The 23,067-nt window shown below is 41.2% G+C and overlaps 1 protein-coding gene across 6 annotated transcripts in view; it reads right to left on the bottom strand.

Annotated features, from left to right (window-relative positions):
- The window catches only part of nktr (natural killer cell triggering receptor), a 102,930-nt gene that overhangs the window by 51,025 nt on the left and 28,838 nt on the right, over positions 1–23,067 (bottom strand). For 5 of the 6 annotated variants that reach the window (XM_052516243.1, XM_052516244.1, XM_052516242.1 and 2 more), the window contains exons 4-6: positions 13,321–13,428; positions 10,234–10,278; positions 1,107–1,194 (exon numbers count right to left, since the gene is read on the bottom strand). In XM_052516243.1, coding sequence (XP_052372203.1) covers positions 1,107–1,194; positions 10,234–10,278; positions 13,321–13,428 — 241 coding nt within the window. Of the gene's footprint in view, positions 1–1,106; positions 1,195–9,892; positions 9,919–10,233; positions 10,279–13,320; positions 13,429–23,067 lie in introns of those variants that run through there. The other variant, XM_052516245.1, reaches the window with a different exon arrangement.

Below are 23,067 nucleotides of genomic sequence, written 5' to 3'. Positions count from 1 at the left end.
CCCTGACGTAACACAAATAGACAGGCCTCTATTCTGCAGTGCTTAGCCCTAACATAATACATACAAGTTGAAGTCGGAAGTTTACAAACACTTAGGTTTTTCAACCACTCAACAAATTTCTTGTTAACAAACTATAGTTTTGGCAAGCCGGTTAGGACATCTAATTTGTTCATGACACAAGTCATTTTATCAACAATTGTTTACAGACAGATTATTTCACTTATAATTCACTGTATCACAATTCCAGTGGGTCAGAAGTTGACATACACTAAGTTGAATGTGCCATTAAACAGCTTGGAAAATTCAAGAAAATTATGTCATGGCTTTAGAAGCTTCTGATAGGCTAATTGACATCATTTGAGTCAATTGGAGGTGAACCTGTAGATGTATTTCAAGGCCTACCTTCAAACTCAGAAAATCAAAAGAGATCAGCCAAGACCTCTGAAAAAATTTTATACCTCCACAAGTCTGATTCATCCTTGGGAGCAATTTCCAAACACCTGAAGGTACTATGGTAATCTGTACAAACAATACTACGCAAGTATAAACTCCATGGGACCACGCAGCCGTCATAGTAAAATAAAGGTAAAATAAATAAGATGTTGTGGGGATGCTTTGCTGCAGGAGGGACTGGTGCACTTCACAAAATAGATGGCATCATGAGGTAGGAAGCTTGTGGAAGGCTACCCGAAATGTTTGACCCAAGTTAAACAATTTAAAGGCAATGCTACCAAATACTAATTGAGTGTATGTAAACTTCTGACCCACTGGGAATGTGATGAAAGAAATAAAAGCTGAAATAAATCATTCTCTCCTATTATTCTGACATTTCACATTCTTAAAATAAAGTGGTGATCCTAACTGACCTAAGACAGGGAATTTTTACTAGGATTAAATGTCAGGAATTGTGAAAAATTGAGTTTAAATCTATTTGGCTAAGGTGTATGTAAACTTCCGACTTCACCTGTATATAGCCCTGGCATAATACACAGACAGGCCTCAGATAAACAGCAAAACAAATGCCATCTTATGTACAAACCTGTGTGGAAACCTATCAACCAGAAAGCTTAGTAAATGTTATGGCACTATCATGAATTTCTACTCACATGAAGAATTGGGACCCGTTGGTGTGTTTGCCGCGGTTGGCCATGGACAACAGGAAAGCTCGGTCGTGTTTGAGAATAAAGTTCTCGTCTATTTGAGAGAGAGAGAGGCAGGGACAATCTGTGAGATTTACACCTCTCACTGTCTGTGGTGGAGGTGGTGAGAGAGAGGGATGGAGATGGATAGAGGGAGTGAGAGAGAGAGAGATGGAGGAATGGAAAAAGGAATAGAGAAACAGGGGAATAGAGAGAGAGAGAGAGAGAGAGAGAGAGAGAGAGAGAGAGAGAGAGAGAGAGAGAGAGAGAGAGAGAGAGAGAGAGAGAGAGAGAGAGAGAGAGAGAGAGAGAGAGAGAGAGAGAGAGAGAGAGAGAGAGAGAGAGAGAGAGAGAGAGAGAGAGAGAGAGAGAGAGAGAGAGAGAGAGAGAGAGAGAGAGAGAGAGAGATAGAGGAATGGAAAAAGGAATAGAGAGAAACAGGGGAATAGAGAGAGAGAGAGGGATAGAGGGGTAGAGAGAGAGATTGATAGAGAGAGAGAGAGAGAGAGAGAGAGAGAGAGAGAGAGAGGATAGAGAGAGAGATAGAGAAAGAGAGAGAGAGAGACAGAGAAAGAGAGGGATAGAGTGGTAGAGAGAGAGAGATTGATAGAGAGAGAGAGGGATAGAGAGAGAGATGGAGAAAGAGAGACAGAGAAAGAGAGGGATAGAGTGCGAGATCACGTGTCCTCCCAGTATAGGACTGACAGATCAATAACCTGAGATAGAATAGAGGTTCTAATAATGTGATCACTAAAACAATCATCCCTCACCTTCATACTGCTACATCCCTCACCTTTGTTGACATACATTAAATCGCCCCCTACCACCACTCTGCCCCCCGCCCCCTACCACCGCTCTGCTCACCGCCCTGCTCACTAAAAAGCTAATAACAGTGACACGGCTTGAGTGGCTCCAGCTAACAGGAATTGAAAGGTAGAAACCCCCGGAGAAGTACACTAGCTGGCTGGTTGACTGACTAACTGACTGGCTAGCTCAGGGGTTCCCAAACATTTTATTAACTGTGGGACACACCTGGGGAGGTGTCCATTTCCCCGGGAACCACCAGAAAAACCTAACTTAGACCAAAGTAGTAAAAAAAAAAACTTGATCCCAAACATTTATATTCTCATCAATATGTGGTAAGCTTTAATGGCAAATTTGAAGTAAATTACTAGAAAATAGCAATTTATTAATGGACAACAGATTTAGTTCCAAATAGTTCAAATTCATTGTATTAGCCCATAGCTATCATTGATAGGCATATAGTAATTATTGACATACACTAAACTAAAATATAAAACACAACATGCAAAGTGTTTGTTTAAAGGGCTGAAATAAGATCCTAGAAATATTCCATATGCACAAAAAGTGTATTTCTCTGAAATTCTGTGCTCAAATTAGTTTACATCCCTGTTATTGAGCATTTCTCTTTTGCCAAGATAATCCATCCACCTGACAGGTGGCATATCAAGAAACTGATTAAAACAGCATTATCATTACACAGATGCACCTTGTGCTGGGGACACAAGGCCACACAACACAATGGCACAGATGTCTCAAGTTAACGGTTTGTGCAATCTGCAGGAATGACCACCAGAGCTGTTGCCAGAGAATTCAATGTTAATTTCTCTACCATATGCAGCAACATCGTTTCAGAGAATTTGTACGTCCAACCGGCCTCACAACGGCAGACCACATGTCTGGCATCTTGTGGGTGAGCGGTTTGTTCACAACATTGGCATCAGCAGAGTGCCCCATGGTGGCGGTGGGGTTTTAGTATGGGCAGGTATCAGCTACTGACAATGAACACAATTGCAGTTTAAATCGACGGCAATATGAATGTTCAGAAAGGTCCATTGTGAGGCCCATTTCTTTTAAGGTATCTGTGGCCAACAGATGCATATCTGTATTCCCAGTCATGTGAAATCCTAGGATAGGATAAGTAATCCTTCTCACCCCCCCTTTAAGATTTAGATGCACTATTGTAAAGTGACTGTTCCACTGGATGTCATAAGGTGAATGCACCAATTTGTAAGTCGCTCTGGATAAGAGCGTCTGCTAAATGACTTAAATGTAAATGTAAATAGATTAGGGCCTCATGAATTTATTTAAATTGACTGATTTCCTCATATGAACTGTAAATCTTACATGTTGCGTTTATATTTTTGTTCAGTATCAATATACATTATCATTCATAGACCTACAGAAATTATAGCTTTAGTATCGATATACATTATCATTGATAGGCCTATAGTAATTATTGATTTAGTATTAATATACATTATCATTGATAGGTCTATAGTAATTATTGATTTAGTATTAATATACATTATCATTGATAGGTCTATAGTAATTATTGATTTAGTATTAATATACATTATCATTGATAGGTCTATAGTAATTATTGATTTAGTATTAATATACATTATCATTGATCGGTCTATAGTAATTATTGATTTAGTATTAATATACATGATCATTGATCGGTCTATAGTAATTATTGATTTAGTATTAATATACATTATCATTGATAGGTCTATAGTAATTATTGATTTAGTATTAATATACACTCCCCGATCAAGAGTTTTAGAACACCGACTCAATTCCAGGGTTTTTCTCTATTTTCTACAGTGTAGAATAATAGTGAAGACATCAAAACTATGAAGTAACATGTAGTAACCAAAAAAGTTTTAAACAAGTCAAAATATATTATATATTTGAGATTCTTCAAAGTAGCCACCCTTTGCCTTGATGACAGCTTTGCACACTCTTGGCATTCTCTCAACCAGATTCATCAAATCAATCAAATTTATAAAGCCCTTCGTACACCAGCTGATATCACAAAGTGCTGTACAGAAACCCAGCCTAAAACCCCAAACAGCAAGCAATGCAGGTGTAGAAGCACGGTGGCTAGGAAAAACTCCCTAGGAAGGCAGGAACCTAGAAAGAAACCTAGAAAGGAACCAGGCTATGTGGGGTGGCCAGTCCTCTTCTGGCTGTGCCGGGTGGAGATTATAACAGAACATGGCCAAGATGTTCGAGTGTTCATAGATGACCAGCAGGGTCAAATAATAATAATCACAGTGGTTGTCGAGGGTGCAACAGGTCAGCACCTCAGGAGTAAAGAGAGAAAGAGATAATTAGAAACAGCATACTTAAATTCACACAGGACCACGGATAAGACAGGAGAAGTACTCCAGATATAACAAACTGACCCTTGCCCCCTGACACAAACTACTGCAGCATAAATACTGGAGGCTGAGACAGGAGGGGGTCGGGAGACACTGTAGCCCCATCCGATGATACCCCCGGACAGGGCCAAACAGGAAGGATATAACCCCACCCACTGCCAAAGCACAGCCCCCACACCACTAGATGGATATCTTCAACCACCAACTTACCATCCTGAGACAAGGCCAAGTATAGCCCACAAAGATCTACCCCACGGCATTACCCAAGGGGGGCGCTAACCCGGAGAGGAAGATCACGTCAGTGATTCAACCCACTCAAGTGACGCACCCCTCCTAGGGACGGCATGGAAGAGCACCAGTAAGCTAGTGACTCAGCCCCTGTAATAGGGTTAGAGGCAGAGAATCCCAGTGTAGAGAGGGGAACCGGCCAGGGTAGTATTCACCTAGAACGCATTTCAATTAACAGGTGTGCCTTCTTAAAAGCTAATTAGTGGAATTTAATGTGTTTGAGCCAATCAGTTGTGTTGTGACAAGGTAGGGGGGTATTTGTTAAAAGACAAAGTCCATATTATGGCAAGAACAGCTCAAATAAGCAAAGAGTAATGACAGTCCATCATTACTTTAAGACATGAAGGTCAGTCAATCTGGAAAGGTCAGTCACTCCCACTTTGAAAGTTTCTTCAAGTGCAGTCGCAAAGAGCATCAAGCACTATGATGAAACTGGCTCTCATGAGGACCGCCACAGGAATGGAAGACCCAGAGTTACCTCTGCTGCATAGCATAAGTTCATTAGTTACCAGCCTCAGAAATTGCAGACCAAATAAATACTAGAGTTCAAGTAACATACACATCTCAACATCAACTGTTCAAAGGAGACTGAAATCAGGCCTTCATGGTTGAATTGCTGCAAAGAAACCACTACTAAAGGACACCAATAAGAAGAAGAGACTTCCTTGGGCCAAGAAACACGAGCAGTGGACATTAGACCAGTGGAAATTTGTCCTGTGGTCTGATGAGTCCACATTGGAGATGTTTGGTTCCAACCGCTGTCTTTGTGAGACGCAGAGTACATTTACATTACATTTAAGTCATTTAGCAGACGCTCTTATCCAGAGCGACTTACAAATTGGTGCATTCACCTTATGACATCCAGTGGAACAGCCACTTTACAATAGTGCATCTAAATCTTTTAAGGGGGGGGGGGGTGAGAAGGATTACTTTATCCTATCCTAGGTATTCCTTAAAGAGGTGGGGTTTCAGGTGTCTCCGGAAGGTGAATGGATGATCTCTGCATGTGTGGTTCCCACCGTGAAGCATGGAGGAGGTGGTGTTATGGTGAGGGGCTGCTTTGCTGGTGACACGGTCTGTGATTTATTTTGAATTCAAGGCACACTTAACCTGCATGGCTACCAAAGCATTCTGCAGCAATACCCCATCCCATCTGGTTTGGGCTTCGTGGGACTATCATTTGTTCTTCAACGGGACAATGACCCATCACACCTCCAGGCTATGTAGGGGCTATTTGACCAAGAAGGAGAGTGATGGAGTGCTGCATCAGATGACCTGGCCTCCACAATCACCCGTCCTCAACCCAATTGAGATGGTTTGGGATGAGTTAGACACCAGAGTGAAGGAAAAGCAGCCAACAAGTGCCCAGCATATGTGGGAACTCCTTCAAGAAAATGTTGGAAAAGCATTCCTCATGATGCTGGTTGAGAGAATGCCAGGTGTGTGCAAAGCTGTCATCAAGTCAAAGGTTGGCTACTTTGAAGAATCTCAAATATTAAATGGTCACACTTGTTTGGTTACTACAAGATTCCATATGTTATCATAGCTTATATTATTCTAATGTAAAAATAAAGAAAAACCCTTGAATGAGTGGGTGTGTGAACTTTTGACGTGTGTGTGTGTATATATATATATATATATAATCTTCACGTTTGATCAAATGAAGCTTTTCACTGTACCTTTTACACCTGCTGTGCAGGTGACGAATAAACGTTGATTTTATTTGGATGAGATGTTTATCAATAAACCCCTGTGTTAGGGGTGACATTTCTTGGGAATCAGTGGCGTAAACTGTTGGCAGCTCTCCATACGAGGGAGCTATAGCTAGCTATAAACATAGTGTTCGGTAACGCTTAGCTGGCGTACAGGCAGCTAACTCTGACGGCAAGAAACATGATCAAAATCCAAAAACTCCTTCTTGGTCAAATAGACCTTACACAGTCTGGAGGTGTTGGGTCATTGTCCTGTTGAAAAACAAATGATAGTGGGACTAAGCCCAAACCAGCGTATCGCTGCAGAATGCTTTGGTTGCCATGCTGGTTAAGCGAGCCTTGAATTCAAAATAAATCAGACAGTGTCACCAGCAAAGCACCATTACACCTCCTCCTCCATGCTTCATGGTGGGAACCACACATGCAGGGATCATCCGTTCACTTACTCTGCGTCTCACAAAGACATGGCGGTTGGAAGCAAAATTCTCAAATTTGGACTCATCAGACAAAAAGGACAGATTTCCACTGGTCTAATGTCCATCACAGACAAAATGAGAAAAAAATGCAGAAAATCACATTGTATGATTTTTTATGAATTGATTAGCAAATTATGGTGGAAAATAAGTATTTGGTCAACTACAAACAAGAAAGATTTCTGGCTCTCACAGACCTGTAACAACTTCTTTAAGAGGCTCCTCTGTCCTCCACTCGTTACCTGTATTAATGGCACCTGTTTGAACTTGTTATCAGTATTAAAGACACCTGTCCACAACCTCAAACAGTCACTAAGGTACTCTACCTCAGGAGAGCAATACCTTGAGACTTCTTTAATATTAGACATCGCGCACAAGCTGTTAACTGACAAAAATATACACACCCCCACCCATCATCTTCCCAGAGGTAGCGTCTCTGTTCTGCCGGTGAAAATCCCGCCAGCTCTATATTGCCCGTTTCACCGACACGTGTCTTAACGAAGAAACATAAGATGTTGCAGTTTTTAATGTCCCGTTGGTAGGATAAGCGTAATATTAGGTAATTTATTTCCCTAAAAATTACACATTAGCAAGAAGAATGGAAGGCATTTGGAGTTTATTCGCTCGCCTCGGGATTCTCAGAAGGATCCCTGATCTGCGTCCCCTTTCCCAGCGTTCTTTCTTCACCCAAAAAAGAGTGGATCTGTGCCTGTTCCTGTTAGAGCAGGATATCCTTCTCGTCGGACTTGTTAAAAGAAAAAGTTTCTTCCTGTCCGTGGTGAGTAATCACTTTTCTGATGTCCAAAAGTTCTATTCGGTCATAAGAGACGTTAGCAGCAAAAAAAATTGCACATTTGTTTGGGAGAATGTAAAACATCGGCTATGGTCTCGGCGCCATCTCTGCAGCAGAGGTTACTCTGGGTCTTCCTTTCCTGTGGCGATCCTCATGAGAGCCTGTTTCATCATAGAACTTTATTTTTGCGACTGAACTTGAATACATTTTCAAAGTTCTTGAAATTTTCCAGGTTGACTGACCTTCATGTCTTCAAATCTTTCTCGGGCAGGCGTTCCGCTAGCGGAACCCCTCGACAACATTCCACTCAAAAGGCAGCGCGCGAAATTCAAAAAATATATGTTTTTTAATATGTAACTTTCACACATTAACAAGTCCAATACAGCAAATGAAAGATAAACTTCTTGTTAATCTACCCATTGTGTCCGATTTCAAAAAGGCTTTACAGTGAAAGCACAACATATGATTATGTTAGGTCATAGCCAAGTCAAAAAACACAGCCATTTTTCAGCCAAAGATAGGAGTCACAAAAATCAGAAATATAGACAAAATTAATTACTAACCTTTGATGATCTTTATCAGATGACACTCATAGGACATCATGTTACACAATACATGTATGTTTTGTTCGATAATATGCATATTTATATCCAAAAATCTCAGTTTACATTGGCGCGTTATGTGCAGTAATGTATTGTTTCCAAAACATCCGGTGAGTTTTCAGAAATACTCATAATAAACATTGATAAAAGACACAAGTGTTATTCACAGAATTTAAGATAGACTTCTCCTTAATGCAACCGCGGTGTCAGATTTTTAAAAAACCTTTACGGAAAAAACAATCTGAGAACGGCACTCAGAGCCCAATCCAGCCAAAGAAATATCCACCATGTCGGAGTCAACAGAACAGAAATAACATTATAAATATTCACTTACCTTTGATGATCTTCATCAGAAGGCACTCCCCCAGGAATCCCAGTTCGACAATAAATTACTGATTTGTTCCATAAAGTCCATAATTTATGTCCAAATAGCCACTTGTTGTTAGCGTGTTCAGCCCAGTAATCCATCTTCATGAGGCGCGAGCCTCCAGACAAACTCGAAAAGTTCCGTTACAGGTCGTAGAAACATGTCAAGCGATGTATGGAATCTCTAGGATGTTTTTAACATAAATCATCAACAAGGTTCCAACCGGAGAATTTCATTGTCTGAAGAAAAGCACTGGAATGAGAGCCAACTCTGTCGGGCGCGCGAGTCACAAGCCTGAGAAACTCTGCCTGACCCATGACTCATTCAGCTCCCATTCCCCCCTCCTTTATAGCAGAAGACTAAAACAAGTTTCTAAAGACGGTTGACATCTAGTGGTGGCCATAGGAAGTGCAACTTGACCCCATAGACACTGTGTGTTCCATTCGGTAGGCCAAGCTTTGAAAAATCCAACCAGGAGGTTGTTAGTTTTTCTCAGGTTTTCGCCTGCCATATGAGTTCTGTTATACTCACAGACATCATTCAAACAGTTTTAGAAACTTCAGAGTGTTTTATATCCAATACTAATAATATTATGCATATATTAGCATCTGGGACAGAGTAGGAGGCAGTTCACTTTGGGCACGATATTCATCCAAAAGTGAAAATGCTGCCCCCTATCCCAAAAAGGTTAAAGTAATGATGGACTGTCGTTTCTCTTTGGTTATTTGAGCTGTTCTTGCCATAATATGGACGTGGTCTTTTACCAAATAGGGCCACCTTCTGTATACCACCCCTACCTTGTCACAACACCACTGATTGGCTGAAACGCGTTGAGGAAAGAAATTCCACAAATTAACAAGGCATATCTGTTAATTGAAATGCATCTCAAGAAGCTGGTTGCGAGAATGCCAAGAGTGTGCAAAGCTGTCATCAAGGCAAAGGGTGGCTACTTTCAAGAATCTCAAATATAAAATATATTTTGATTTTTTGAACACTTTGTTGGTTACTACATGATTCCATGTGTTATTTCATAGTTTTGATGTCTTCACTGTTATTCTACATTGTAGAAAATAGTACAATTAAGGAAAACCCTGGAATGAGTAGGTGTGTCCAAACTTTTGACTGGTACTATCTATATATACAGTATATATCAAATCCCGCAACACACCTGGAACCTCGTTGTGGGTTTGGGAACCACTGGGCTAGCTGGCTGACTGACAGGCTGGCTGGCTGACTGACTGACCTAGGCATACATCTTGTATTGAGCTGGGGGAGGTGGAGTGGTACAGGTTGACATTGTGTTACTGAGCTGAGGACAGTCTCTTACCTTCTCATTTTGCAAAAGACCACACTCTATAAATAAAAGAATATGTTGAACATTTTAGGCAGGAAGATTGGAGCTTGAAATAAAGAAAATAGATTAGCGTCTCCATGCTGAATCACAAAGCTCACTACTAGATACGTTGACTAGATGGAAGGCAATACAACAAAGAGTTAACAACTTAAAACTGGCGGCTCACCACCAGTTACCTATCTGTCTGTCCATGCAACTACAGGCATGCAGTCGTAGTCTCTAAGATAGAGGTGCACAGCAGCATATTATTTTTTAGATATGAATTGAAAGGGAGATTACGGTATTATATCCGATTAATAGATCCTACTCCTTACCTTCAAAGTAGCCTCCATATATGGATTCCCCTCCTCTTCCATTGCCTGCAAGAAGATTAAACAGTGAGTTTCCAACATGGCACAGAACAGTAAGAATGTATGGAAATCACTAGGGCATCAGATAGGTAGACATTTATAAACTACAGTTCAAAAGTTTGGGGTCACTTAGAAATGTTTTTTTTTTTTTTAAAGCACATTTTTTTGTCCATTAAAATAACATCAAATTGATCAGAAATAGAGTGTAGACATTGTTAATGTTGTAAATGACTATTGCAGCTGGAAACGGCAGATTTTTTCATAGAATATCTACATAGGCGTACAGATGCACATTATCAGAAACCATCACTCCTCCCAGTGAAGAGGCGACTCTGGGATGCTGGCCTTCTAGGCAGAGTTGCAAAGAAAAGCCATATCTCAGACTGGCCAATAAAAATAAAAGAATAAGATGGACAAAATAACAGACAGACAGACACTGGACAGAAGAACTTTGCCTAGAAGGCCAGCATCCCGGAGTCGCCTCTTCACTGTTGACTGGTGCTTTGCGGGTACTATTTAATGAAATGTAATTTGAGGACTTGTGAGGCATCTATTTCTCAAACTAGACACTAATGTACTTGTCGTCTTGCTCAGTTGTGCACCGGGGTCTCCCACTCATCTTTCTATTCTGGTTAGAGCCAATTTGCGCTTTTCTGTGAAGGGAGTAGTACACCGTGTTGTACGAGATCTTCAGTTTCTTGTCAATTCCTCATATGGAATGGCCTTCATTTCTCAGATTAAGAGTAGACTGAAGAGTTTCAGAAGAAAGGTCTTCGTTTCTGGCCATTTTGAGCCTGTAATCGAACCCACACATGCTGATGCTCCAGATACTCAACTAGTCTAAAGGAGGCCAGATGTATTGCTTCTTTAAATCAGAACAGTTTTCAGTTGTGCTAACATAATTGCAAAAGGATTTTCTAATGATCACTTCGACTTTTAAAATGATAAACTTGGATTAGCTAACACAACGTGCCATTGGAACACAGGCGTGATGGTTGCTGATAAATGTAGATATCCCATTAAAAAAAAAAATCAGCCGTTTCCAGCTACAATAGTCATTTACAACATTAACAATGTCTGCACTCTATTTCTGATCAATTTGATCTTATTTTAAATGGACAAAAAAACATGTTTTTGTTTCACACAAACACATTACTGGTCAACAATTCTACAGCATCTACTCATTCAAGGGTTCTTCTTTATGTTACTATTTTCTACACTGTAGAATAATAGTGAAGACATCAAAACTATGAAATAACACATATGGAATCATGTGGTAACCAAAGAATGTGTTAAACAAATCAACATATATTTTAGATTCTTCAAAGTAGCCACCCTTTGGCACCAATGAGAGCTTTGCACACTCTTGGCGTTATCTCAACCAGCTTCAAGAGGTAAGGGGTAGTCACCTGGAATGCATTTCAATTAACAGGTGTGCCTTCTTAAAAGTTCATTTGTGGAATATCTTTCCTCCTTAATGCATTTGAGACAATCAGTTGTGTTGTGACAAGGTAGGGGGGTATTTGGTAAAAGACCAAGTCCATATTATGTCAAGAACAGCTCAAAAAAGCAAAGATAAACGACAGTCCATCATTACTTTAAGACATGAAGGTCAGTCCATCATTACTTTAAGACATGAAGGTCAGTCAATACAACAGTCCATCATTACTTTAAGACATGAAGGTCAGTCAATACGGAACATTTCAAGAACTGAAAGTTACTTCAAGTGCAGTCGCAAAAACCATCCAGCCCTATGATGAAACTGGATCTCATGAGGACTGCCAAAGGAAAGGACCTTGGCTGCAGAGGATAAGTTCATTACAGTTAACTGCACCTCAGCCCCTCAGATTGCAGCCCAAATAAATGCTTCACAGAGTTCAAGTAACAGACACATCTCAACATCAACTGTTCAGAAGAGACTGCGTTGATCAGGCCTTCATGGTCAAATTGCTGCAAAGAAACCACTACTTAAGAAGACCAATAAGAAGAAGAGATTTGCTTGGGCTGAGAAACACAAGCAATGGACATTAGACCGGTGGAAATATGTCCTTTGGTTTGATGAGTCCAAATGTGAGATTTTTGCTTCCAACTGCCGTATCTTTGTGAGACGCAGAGTAGATGAATCCACCTTGAAGCGAAGAGAAGGTTTGCTGGTGGCGACACTGTCGGTGATTTATTTTGAATTCAAGGCAAACTTAACCAGCATGGCTACCAAAGCACTCTGCAGCGATATGCCATCCCATCTGGTTTGGGCTCAACCGGACAATGACCCAAAACACACATCCATGCTGTGTAAGGGCTATTTGACCAAGAGTCATGGAGTGCTGCATTAGATGACCTAGCCTCGGCAATCACCCGAACTCAACCCAATTGAGATGGTTTGGGATGAGTTGGACCACAGAGTGAAGGAAAATCAGCCAACAATTGCCCAGCATATGTGGGAACTGTTGGAAAAACATTCCTCATTCAGCTTGTTGAGAGAATGCCAAGAGTGTGCAAAGATGTCATCAAGGCAAAGGGTGGCTACTTTGAAGAATCTCAAATATCAAATATAGTTTGATTTGTTGAACACTTTGTTGGTTATTTCATAGTTTTGATGTCTTCACTATTATTCTACAATGTAGAAAATAGTAAAAATAAAGAAAAACCCTTGAATGAATAGGTGTCCAAACTTTTGACTGGTACTGTATGTATATTACACAATAGATTGTGTACGTTTACCCTATGAAGATGTAATATATTGTGCAGGTTTACCCTATGAAGATGTAATATATTGTGTAGGTTTACCCCATGAAGATGTAATATATTGTGCAGGTTTACCCTATGAAGATGTAATATATTGTGCAGGTTTACCCTATGAAGATGTAATATATTGTGCAGGTTTACCCTATGAAGATGTAATATATTGTGCAGGTTTACCCCATGAAGATGTAATATATTGTGCAGGTTTACCCTATGAAGATGTAATATATTGTGCAGGTTTACCCTATGAAGATGTAATATATTGTGCATGTTTACCCTATGAAGATGTAAAATATTGTGTAGGTTTACCCTCGGTGAAGTCTCCTCCCTGTATCATGAAGTTCTTTACAACTCTGTGAAATGTGGAGCCTTTAAAACACAGCTTTTTCCCTGTGCTTTTCCCAGTTCCTCTCTCACCTGTAAAAACACAGTTACAGAATTAACTAAATGAATGTGTTTGAAGTTGTAATAGTCGTATGTGCAGGATACACATGGTATACAACATCTAACCAAATACTTACTGCAGGTTCCTTCTCCACAATAATACAAAATAAAATATAATCATAGGAACATAAAGTAAATGGCTCAGTAGAATAGAATAAATGTTTAAGTTATATTACAGGAAGTCAATTTATACTCCAATATTTTATACTTCCAACACGTCTCATGTCCTTTTGGGGAAAGGAGGATTGGGGGGCAAGTTTCAATTGTGCAGTATTTAGCAATCATAATAAGATTCTGGTAGCAGCAGTTGAGATGTGTGTGTAGCGTGTGTGTGTAGCGTGTGTGTGTGATGAAGGTTATTATTTTAAACTAAAACAAATACTTTTTTTTGTAAACTGAAATAAAACAAACCTGTTACTAAAAGTATTAATTTAAATCCCTCCCCTTATTATCTTAAAAACCCCACCTATTATCGTAGACCCCAGAACGAACTAAAACAAAAACCATCATGAATTACATTAGGTGTTAGTTTTTTCTCTCTCCATTTTGGGCAAAATCAACTAAAGACATTTTTAATTGATTTTTAAGTTTTTTTTCAAGCCTCAATCTGGGGGGTGATGTCACATTGACTTTCCCTTCTTAGACGTTGCAAACATCAAGCAACGGTAGAGTGCCATGTCAGACTGTGCAGTTGGGCACCAGACAGCTATAACACATTGGTCATGTCCCTCTGCTCAGACGTTGCCAACTGGATCTTACATCTGGATAGGTATCAGCTAACCACAACATATGCTATAGCAGTCTGGTGTCCGATTGCAGTCGATGACAATGCATGCACCCATTGGTTGATGCATGCAATGTCTGAGTAGGGGAACGCGACCATGATGCAGTTAGCTGATACGTAAAAATACCTATCCAGGTTTTGTAAGCTCTGGCAGAAGTCAGCAACTTCTGAGCAGAGGAACGCAATTACTTAGCTCTCACACTATCTTCACATGTTAATAAAAAAATGAAAATGTGAAATGTCTTCAGTCAATAAGTATTCAACCCCTTTGTTATGACAAGCCTAAATAAGTTCAGGAGTAACCATTTGCTTAACAAGGACTCACTGTGTGCAACAACAGTATTTAACATGATTTTTGAATGGACTAACACGTCTCTTTACCCCACACACACACATCTGTTACGGTCCCTCGGTCGAGCAGTGAATTTCAAACACAGATTCAACAACAAAGACCAAGGAGGTTTTCCAATAAAGAAGGGCCCTGGTAGAATGGTAAAAAAAAGACAAATACATTGAATCCATCTTTCAGTATTGGTGAAGTTATTAATTACACACCACCCGAAGTATCACTACAAAGATACAGGCGTCCTATCTTTCAGTATGGTGAAGTTATTAATTACACACCACCCGAAGTATCACTACAAAGATACAGGCGTCCTATCTTTCAGTATGGTGAAGTTATTAATTACACACCACCCGAAGTATCACTACAAAGATACAGGCGTCCTATCTTTCAGTATGGTGAAGTTATTAATTACACACCACCCGAAGTATCACTAAAGATACAGGCGTCCTATCTTTCAGTATTGGTGAAGTTATTAATTACACACCACCCGAAGTATCACTACAAAGTTACAGGCGTCCTATCTTTCAGTATGGTGAAGTTATTAATTACACACCACCCGAAGTATCACTACCAAGATACAGGCGTCCTTCCTAAGTTGCCGGAGAGGAAGGAAAGAGCTCAGGGATTTCACAATGAGGCCAATGGTGACTTTAAAACTGTTAAAGGAGTTTAATGGCTGTGATGGGAGAAAACTGAAGCCCGATCAACAACATTGTAATTTCTCCACAATTCTAACCAATACATGTGATTAGCAAATGTTATAGCGGGTGTAGCGAAATGCTGCAGTCGACAAGGTTGTTCTGGCTCTGAGTTATATAATGAGCTAACGTTGTGTCAAATGGACAATGTGCCGATCCTCTCCAACCTGGCAGGGTATAATTTGATATGAAATCTTTTCTTAATTTATAGACTAATCTATGCTGATCAGGCCTGCTCCTGGCCGATATGCAGCCCTAGCTGAGAAAAAAACCCAAATCCCTGCAAAGTAGAATAGTAGCCTAGGCTATACAGTGTCGGGCCACAATGCATTTTATGAATGCCCATGTGGTAGCCACCGTTTGTAAAACAGGCAATTTACCTTTTTAATCCCAGTCATTTGGTGACATTAAATTGTGTTAATGCAGATCATTTTACGTAAACGTGGTTTTGCAGATTTCACACTTACGAAATAAACTAAAACTTGTTTCTCACACTACCAAATCAAATTGTATTGGTCACATACACGTGATTAGCAGATGTTATTGCAGGTGTAGTGAAATGTTTGTGTTTCTAGCTCCAACAGTGCAGTAATATCTAACCAGTGATATCTAACAAATTACACAATATGTACCCAACACACACAAATCTAAGTAGGAATGAAGACAATATACATATGGACGAGCGATGTCAGAGCAGAACGGACTAAGATACCGTAGAATAGTAAAGAATACAGAATATACACGAGATGAGTAATGCAAGATATGAAAATATCTTTAAGTGACGAAGAATATGGATGACAGTATCTACATATGAGATGAGTAATGCAAGATATGTAATATTAAAGTGACTAGTGTTCCTTTCCTGAAAGTGGCCAGTGACTTCTAGTCTATGCCTATAGGCAGCAGCCTCTAAATGTGCTAGTGATGGCTGTTTAACAGTCTGATGGCCTTGAGATAGAAGCTGGGTTTCAGTCTCTCGGTCCCAGCTTTGATGCACCTGTACTGACCTCGCCTTCTGGATGATAGCGGGGTGAACAGGCCGTAGCTCGAGTGGTTGTTGTCCTTGATGATCTCCTTGGCCTTCCTGTGACAATGGGTGCTGTAGGTGTTCTGGAGGGCGGGCAGTCCTGGAGGGTGGGCAGTTTGCCCCTGGTAATGCTTTGGGCAGACCGCACCACCCTCTGGAGTGCCTTGCGGTGGCGGACGGTGAAATTGCCGTACCAAGTGGTGATACAGCCCGATAGGATGCGCACAATGGTACATCTGTAAAAGTTTGTGAGGGTCTTAGGAGACAAGCTGAATTTCTTCAGCCTCCTGAGGTTGAAGAGGCGCTGTTGCGCCTTGTTCACCACACTGTGTGAGGGTGGTCCATTCCAGTTTGTCAGTGATGTGTACACCAAGGAACTTGAAGCTTTCCACCTTCTCCACTGAGGTCCAGTCAATGTAGATAGGGGGGTGCTGCTTCCTGAAGTCAACGATTATGTCCTTTGTTTTGTTAATGTTGAGTTGTTTTCCAGGCGCCACACTACCAGAGCCCTCACCTCCTCCCAATAGGCTGTTTCATCGTCGTTGGTAATCAAGCCTACTACTGTTGTGTCATCTGCAAACTTGATGATTGAGCTGGAGACGTGCTTGGCCACGCAGTCATGGGTGAACAGGAAGTACCCGAGGGGGCTGAGCACGCACCCTTGTGGGGCCCCAGTTTTGAGGATTAGCGGAGTGGAGCTGATGTTTCCTGCCTTCACCACCTGGGAACACCCGTCAGGATGTCCAGGACCCAGTTGCAGAGGGCGGGGTTCAGACCCAGGACTTCGAGCTTAATGATGAGCTTGGAGGGTACTATGGTGTTAAATGCTGAGCTGTAGTCAATAAACAGTATTCTTGTACTGACGATGCATCAAAAGGCAATTTGGAACTCGGTTGTGAGTGTTGCAATTAAGGGCAGTCAGTTTTTACGCACTTCAGCACTCAGCAGTCCGAGCTTGTGTGGCCTACCACTTCGCAGCTGAGCCGTTGTTGCTCCAAGACGCTTTTCACTTCACAATAACAGCACTTTAAGTTGACCGGGGCAACTCTAGCAGGGCAGATATTTAAGCTGACATGTTGGAAAGGTGACATCCTATGACGGTGCCACGTTGAAAGTCACTGAGCTCTTCAGTAAGGCCATTCTACTGTTTGTCTATGGAGATTGAATTGCTGTATGCTCAATTGTTTTTTACTTTTTACTTTTGTAGCTTGTCTACAGTTTTGTTGGTGTATCGAGTCAGTCAGATGTTTCTATAGGCAGTCATTTCTGTAGGCCTAATGGGAGATTGGATGCGCAGCACGTGTGTAAAGGGAGCGGTCGGATTGAGACGTGACATTTACTCCTGAGGTGCTGACTTGCTGCACCCTCGACAACTACTGTGATTATCATTATTTGACCATGCTGGTCATTTATGAACATCTAGGCCATGTTCTGTTATAATCTCCACCCGGCACAGTCAGAAGAGGACTGGCCACCCCTCATAGCCTGGTTCCTCTCTACCCAGTACAGCCAGAAGAGGACTGGCCACCCCTCATAGCCTGGTTCCTCTCTAGGTTTCTTCCTAGGTTTTGGCCTTTCTAGGGAGTTTTTCCTAGCCACCGTGCTTCTACACCTGCATTGCTTGCTGTTTTGGGTTTTAGGCCGGGTTTCTGTTCAGCACTTTGAGATATCAGCTGATGTACGAAGGGCTTATTAAATACATAATATATAAAAAAAAATATTTTTATATATATAAAAAAAAAGAGAATGTCGGGAGAAGAACTGTGACCACTGGTCACTTTTTTGTTGGAGTCTCTAATGCACATAACACATGGAAGGATCTACGAGAATTAACAGTTGTCTTCGAGAGAAGAGAGATGGATTGGGATGTGAGGGGGGTGTCGATCCCCCTTCCTAAATACCACTCATATTTAGGAAGGGGGAATGGCAAACACAATGTAAGTAATTGAATATGTCATTTAGCAGTAATTGAATTTATGTCATAAATTCATTTAGCAGTAATTGAATTTATGTCATTTAGCAGTAATTGAATTTATGTCATTTAGCAGTAATTGAATTTGTCATTTAGCAGTAATTGAATTTATGTCATTTAGCAGTAATTGAATTTATGTACCCCTAATTGCACCGAATACATCTGTTTATCCTACAGCTATTGTAAACAGTAATCATGAGCCTATAAACCAGAGTTACACTGTTAGCACTGAGGCGGTGTGCAATAGTAGGAAGACCACATTATCCAGCTCACCCTGCACTATCAGCTTCACTTGTGTGTAGAAGGTAGTTGTTAGGTTAGACTACTCGTTCGTTATTACTGCATGGTCGGATCTAGAAGCACAAAGCATTTCGCTACACTCGCATTAACATCTGCTAACCATGTGTATGTGACCATTAACATCTGCTAACCATGTGTATGTGACAAATAAAATTTGAATACCATGAGTAAGTCTTCCTCCGATATGCTTCCCAGTAAAGCATTAAAAACAATCAAGCAACCCCGAAAAGTGCTAAAAATAGCCCATATTAACATATGTAGCCTAAGAAACCAGGTCCATGAAGTCAATAACTTGCTAGTAAACGATGACATTCATATTCTATCTCTGAAACCCACTTAGATAATACCTTTGATACAGTGGTCGCATACATGGTTATAACATCTACAGAAAATACAAATGTCAACGTGGGCGGTGTTGCAGTCTATATTCAGAACCACATTCCTGTAAAGCTTAGAGACGATCTAACGTTAAATACTGTTGAGGTAATATGGCTACAGGTTCATCTGCCTCACCTAAAACCCATTCTGGTGGGAAGCTGTTATAGACCACCAAGTGTTAACAGTCAGTATCTGGATAATGTGTGAGAAATGCTTGATAATGTATGTGATATCAACAGAGAAGTATATTTTCTGGGTGATTTAAATATTGACTGGTAATCAACTGGTAACTTTGAGCTGTAACCAGTGCCTCCAACCTGGATCATGTTGTCAGTCAACCTACCAGGGTAGATACAAACAGCACAGGAATTAAATCAACATGTATTGATCACATATTTACTAATGTTGCAGATATTTGCTACAAAGCAATATCCAAATACATAGGATGTAGTGATCACAATATAAATAGCCATATCTAGGAAAAACCAAAGTTCCAAAGGCTGGGCCTGATATAGTGTATCAGAGATCATACAATACGTTTTGTAGTGATTCCTATGTTGATGATGTAAAGAATATTTGCTGGTCTGTGGTGTGCAATGAGGAGCAACCAGACGCTGCTGGTCTGTGGTGTGTAATGAGGAGCAACCAGACGCTGCTGGTCTGTGGTGTGTAATGAGGAGCAACCAGACGCTGCTGGTCTGTGGTGTGTAATGAGGAGCAACCAGACGCTGCTGGTCTGTGGTGTGTAATGAGGAGCAACCAGACGCTGCTGGTCTGTGGTGTGCAATGAGGAGCAACCAGACGCTGCTGGTCTGTGGTGTGTAATGAGGAGCAACCAGACGCTGCTGGTCTGTGGTGTGTAATGAGGAGCAACCAGATGCTGCTGGTCTGTGTCTGCTGGTCTGTGGTGTGTAATGAGGAGCAACCAGACGCTGCTGGTCTGTGGTGTGCAATGAGGAGCAACCAGACGCTGCTGGTCTGTGGTGTGTAATGAGGAGCAACCAGACGCTGCTGGTCTGTGGTGTGTAATGAGGAGCAACCAGACGCTGCTGGTCTGTGGTGTGTAATGAGGAGCAACCAGACGCTGCTGGTCTGTGGTGTGCAATGAGGAGCAACCAGACGCTGCACTTGACAAATGTATGAAATTCCTTATTCCAGTTACTAATAAGCACCCATTAAGAACATGACTAAACGGTTAAATCCCCGTGGATTGATGAGGAATTTAAACATGGTATGGTAGCAAAGGATGAGTCTGGCAGCTCAACTGATTAGCAAACGTACTGCAAAATATGAAATCACGTGACTAAACTAATTAAAAGGAAACTACACTATGAAACAAAGATAAATTATGTAAAGAATGATAATAAAAAGCTGTGGGGCACCTTAAATGAAATTTTGGGGGAAAAAGCTAACTCTGCTCCTTCATTCATTGAATCAGATGGCAAGATAAGCAAACTTAGGGATGACATGCCAGCAACAAACACTGACACTGTACATCAAAGTATATCGGACCAAATTATGAAAGACACGAATTGTACTTTTGAATTCCGTAAAGTCAGTGTGTTGAAGAGGTGAAAATTGTATTGTCTATCAACAATGACAAGACACCGGGGTCTGACAACCTGGATGGAACAACTGAGGATAATAGCAGACGATATTACCACATCTTCAATTTAAGCGGACTATGGAGTGTGTGCCCTCAGGCCTGGAGGGAAGCTAGTCACTCTGCTACCCAAGAATAGTAAGCCCCCTTTTACTGGCTCAAATAGCTGACCAATCAGCCGGTTACCAAACTTCTAGAAAAAATTTGTGGTTTGACCAGGTGATGATATTTCACAGTAAACAAATTGACAACATAATTTCAGCTTATAGGGAAGGACACTCAACAAGCACAGCACTTACACAAATTACTGATGATTGGCTGAGAGAAATTGATGATAAAATGATTGTGGGTGCGGTCTTGCTAGACTTCCGTGCAGTTTTTGTCTGCAGCTGGAAAAAATTGTGTGTTATGGCTTTTCACCCCCTGCTATAATGTGGATAAAGAGGTACTTTTCTAACAGAACACAGTGTTCTTTAACTGCAGCCTCACTAATATAATCCACTTAGTATCAGGAATTCCCCAGGGTAGGTGTTTAGACCCCTTGCTTTCTCAATTTTTACTAACGACATGCCACTGACTGCGTCTATGTAGATAACTCAACAATAACCACGTCAGCTACTACAGCGACTGCCATGACTGTGTCTATGTAGACGACTCAACAATAACCACGTCAGCTACTACAGCGACTGCCATGACTGTGTCTATGTAGATGACTCAACAATAACCACGTCAGCTACTACAGCGACTGCCATGACTGTGTCTATGTAGACGACTCAACAATAACCACGTCAGCTACTACAGCGACTGCCATGACTGTGTCTATGTAGACGACTCAACAATAACCACGTCAGCTACTACAGCGACTGCCATGACTGTGTCTATGTAGACGACTCAACAATAACCACGTCAGCTACTACAGCGACTGCCATGACTGTGTCTATGTAGACGACTCAACAATAACCACGTCAGCTACTACAGCGACTGCCATGACTGTGTCTATGTAGACGACTCAACAATAACCACGTCAGCTACTACAGCGACTGCCATGACTGTGTCTATGTAGATGACTCAACAATAACCACGTCAGCTACTACAGCGACTGCCATGACTGTGTCTATGTAGACGACTCAACAATAACCACGTCAGCTACTACAGCGACTGCCATGACTGTGTCTATGTAGACGACTCAACAATAACCACGTCAGCTACTACAGCGACTGCCATGACTGTGTCTATGTAGATGACTCAACAATAACCACGTCAGCTACTACAGCGACTGCCATGACTGCAACACTCAACAAAGAGCTGCTGTTAGTTTCAGAGTGGGTGGCAATATTTCTAAAACTAAAAGCATTGTATTTGGAACAAAACACTCACTAAACCCTAAACCTCAACTAAATCTTGTAATAAATAATGTGGAAATTGAGCAAGTTGAGATAACTAAACTGCTTGGAGTAACCCTAGATCGCAAACTCATGGTCAAAACATATTGATGCAGTAGTAGCGAAGATGTGGAGAAGTCTGTCTATAATAAAGCACTACTCTGCCTTCTTAGCAACACTATCAACAAGGCAGGTCCTACAGGCCCTAGTTTCTACCTTCTTAACAACACTATCAACATGGCAGATCCTACAGGTCCTAGTTTATACCTTCTTAACAACACTATCAACAAGGCAGATCCTACAGGTCCTAGTTTCTACCTTCTTAACAGCACTGTCAACAAGGCAGGTCCTGCAGGCCCTAGTTTCTACCTTCTTAAAACAGCACTGTCAACAAGGCAGGTCCTACAGGCCCTAGTTTCTACCTTCTTAAAACAGCACTGTCAACAAGGCAGGTCCTACAGGCCCTAGTTTCTACCTTCTTAAAACAGCACTGTCAACAAGGCAGGTCCTACAGTCCCTAGTTTCTACCTTCTTAAAACAGCACTATTAACAAGGCAGGTCCTACAGGACCTAGTTTTGTTGCACCTGGACTACTGTTCAGTCGTGTGGTCAGGTGACAAAAAAAGGACTTAGGAAAATTAAAATTGTCTCAAAACAGGGCAGCACGACTGGCCCTTGGATGTACAGAGAGCTAATATTAATAATATGCGTGTTAATCTCTCCTGGTTCAAAGTGGAGGAGAGATGGACTTCATCACTACTTGTATTTGTGAGAAGTATTGACATGTTGAATGCACTGAGCTGTCCGTCTAAACTACTGGCACACAGCTCAGATACCCATGCATGCCCCACAAGACATTCCACACGAGGTCTCTTCACAGACCAAGTCCAGAACAGAATATGGGAGGCGCTCAGTACTACATAGAGCCATGACTACATGGAACTCTATTCCACATCAGGTAACTGATGCAGCAGTAGAATCAGATTTAAAAACAGATAATAAAACACCTTATGGAACAGCAGGGACTGTGAAGCAACACAAACATTGGCAGACACACACACACACACGATAACATATGCACTTTACACACATGTATTTAGTAATGTAGATATGTGGTAGTGG

This window comes from Oncorhynchus keta, unplaced genomic scaffold (genome assembly GCF_023373465.1).
Source record: "Oncorhynchus keta strain PuntledgeMale-10-30-2019 unplaced genomic scaffold, Oket_V2 Un_scaffold_4195_pilon_pilon, whole genome shotgun sequence".
NCBI lineage: Eukaryota > Metazoa > Chordata > Actinopteri > Salmoniformes > Salmonidae > Oncorhynchus > Oncorhynchus keta.
The sequence above is the reverse complement of the archived record's forward strand: the minus strand, read 5'-3'. Positions and strand labels throughout refer to the sequence as shown.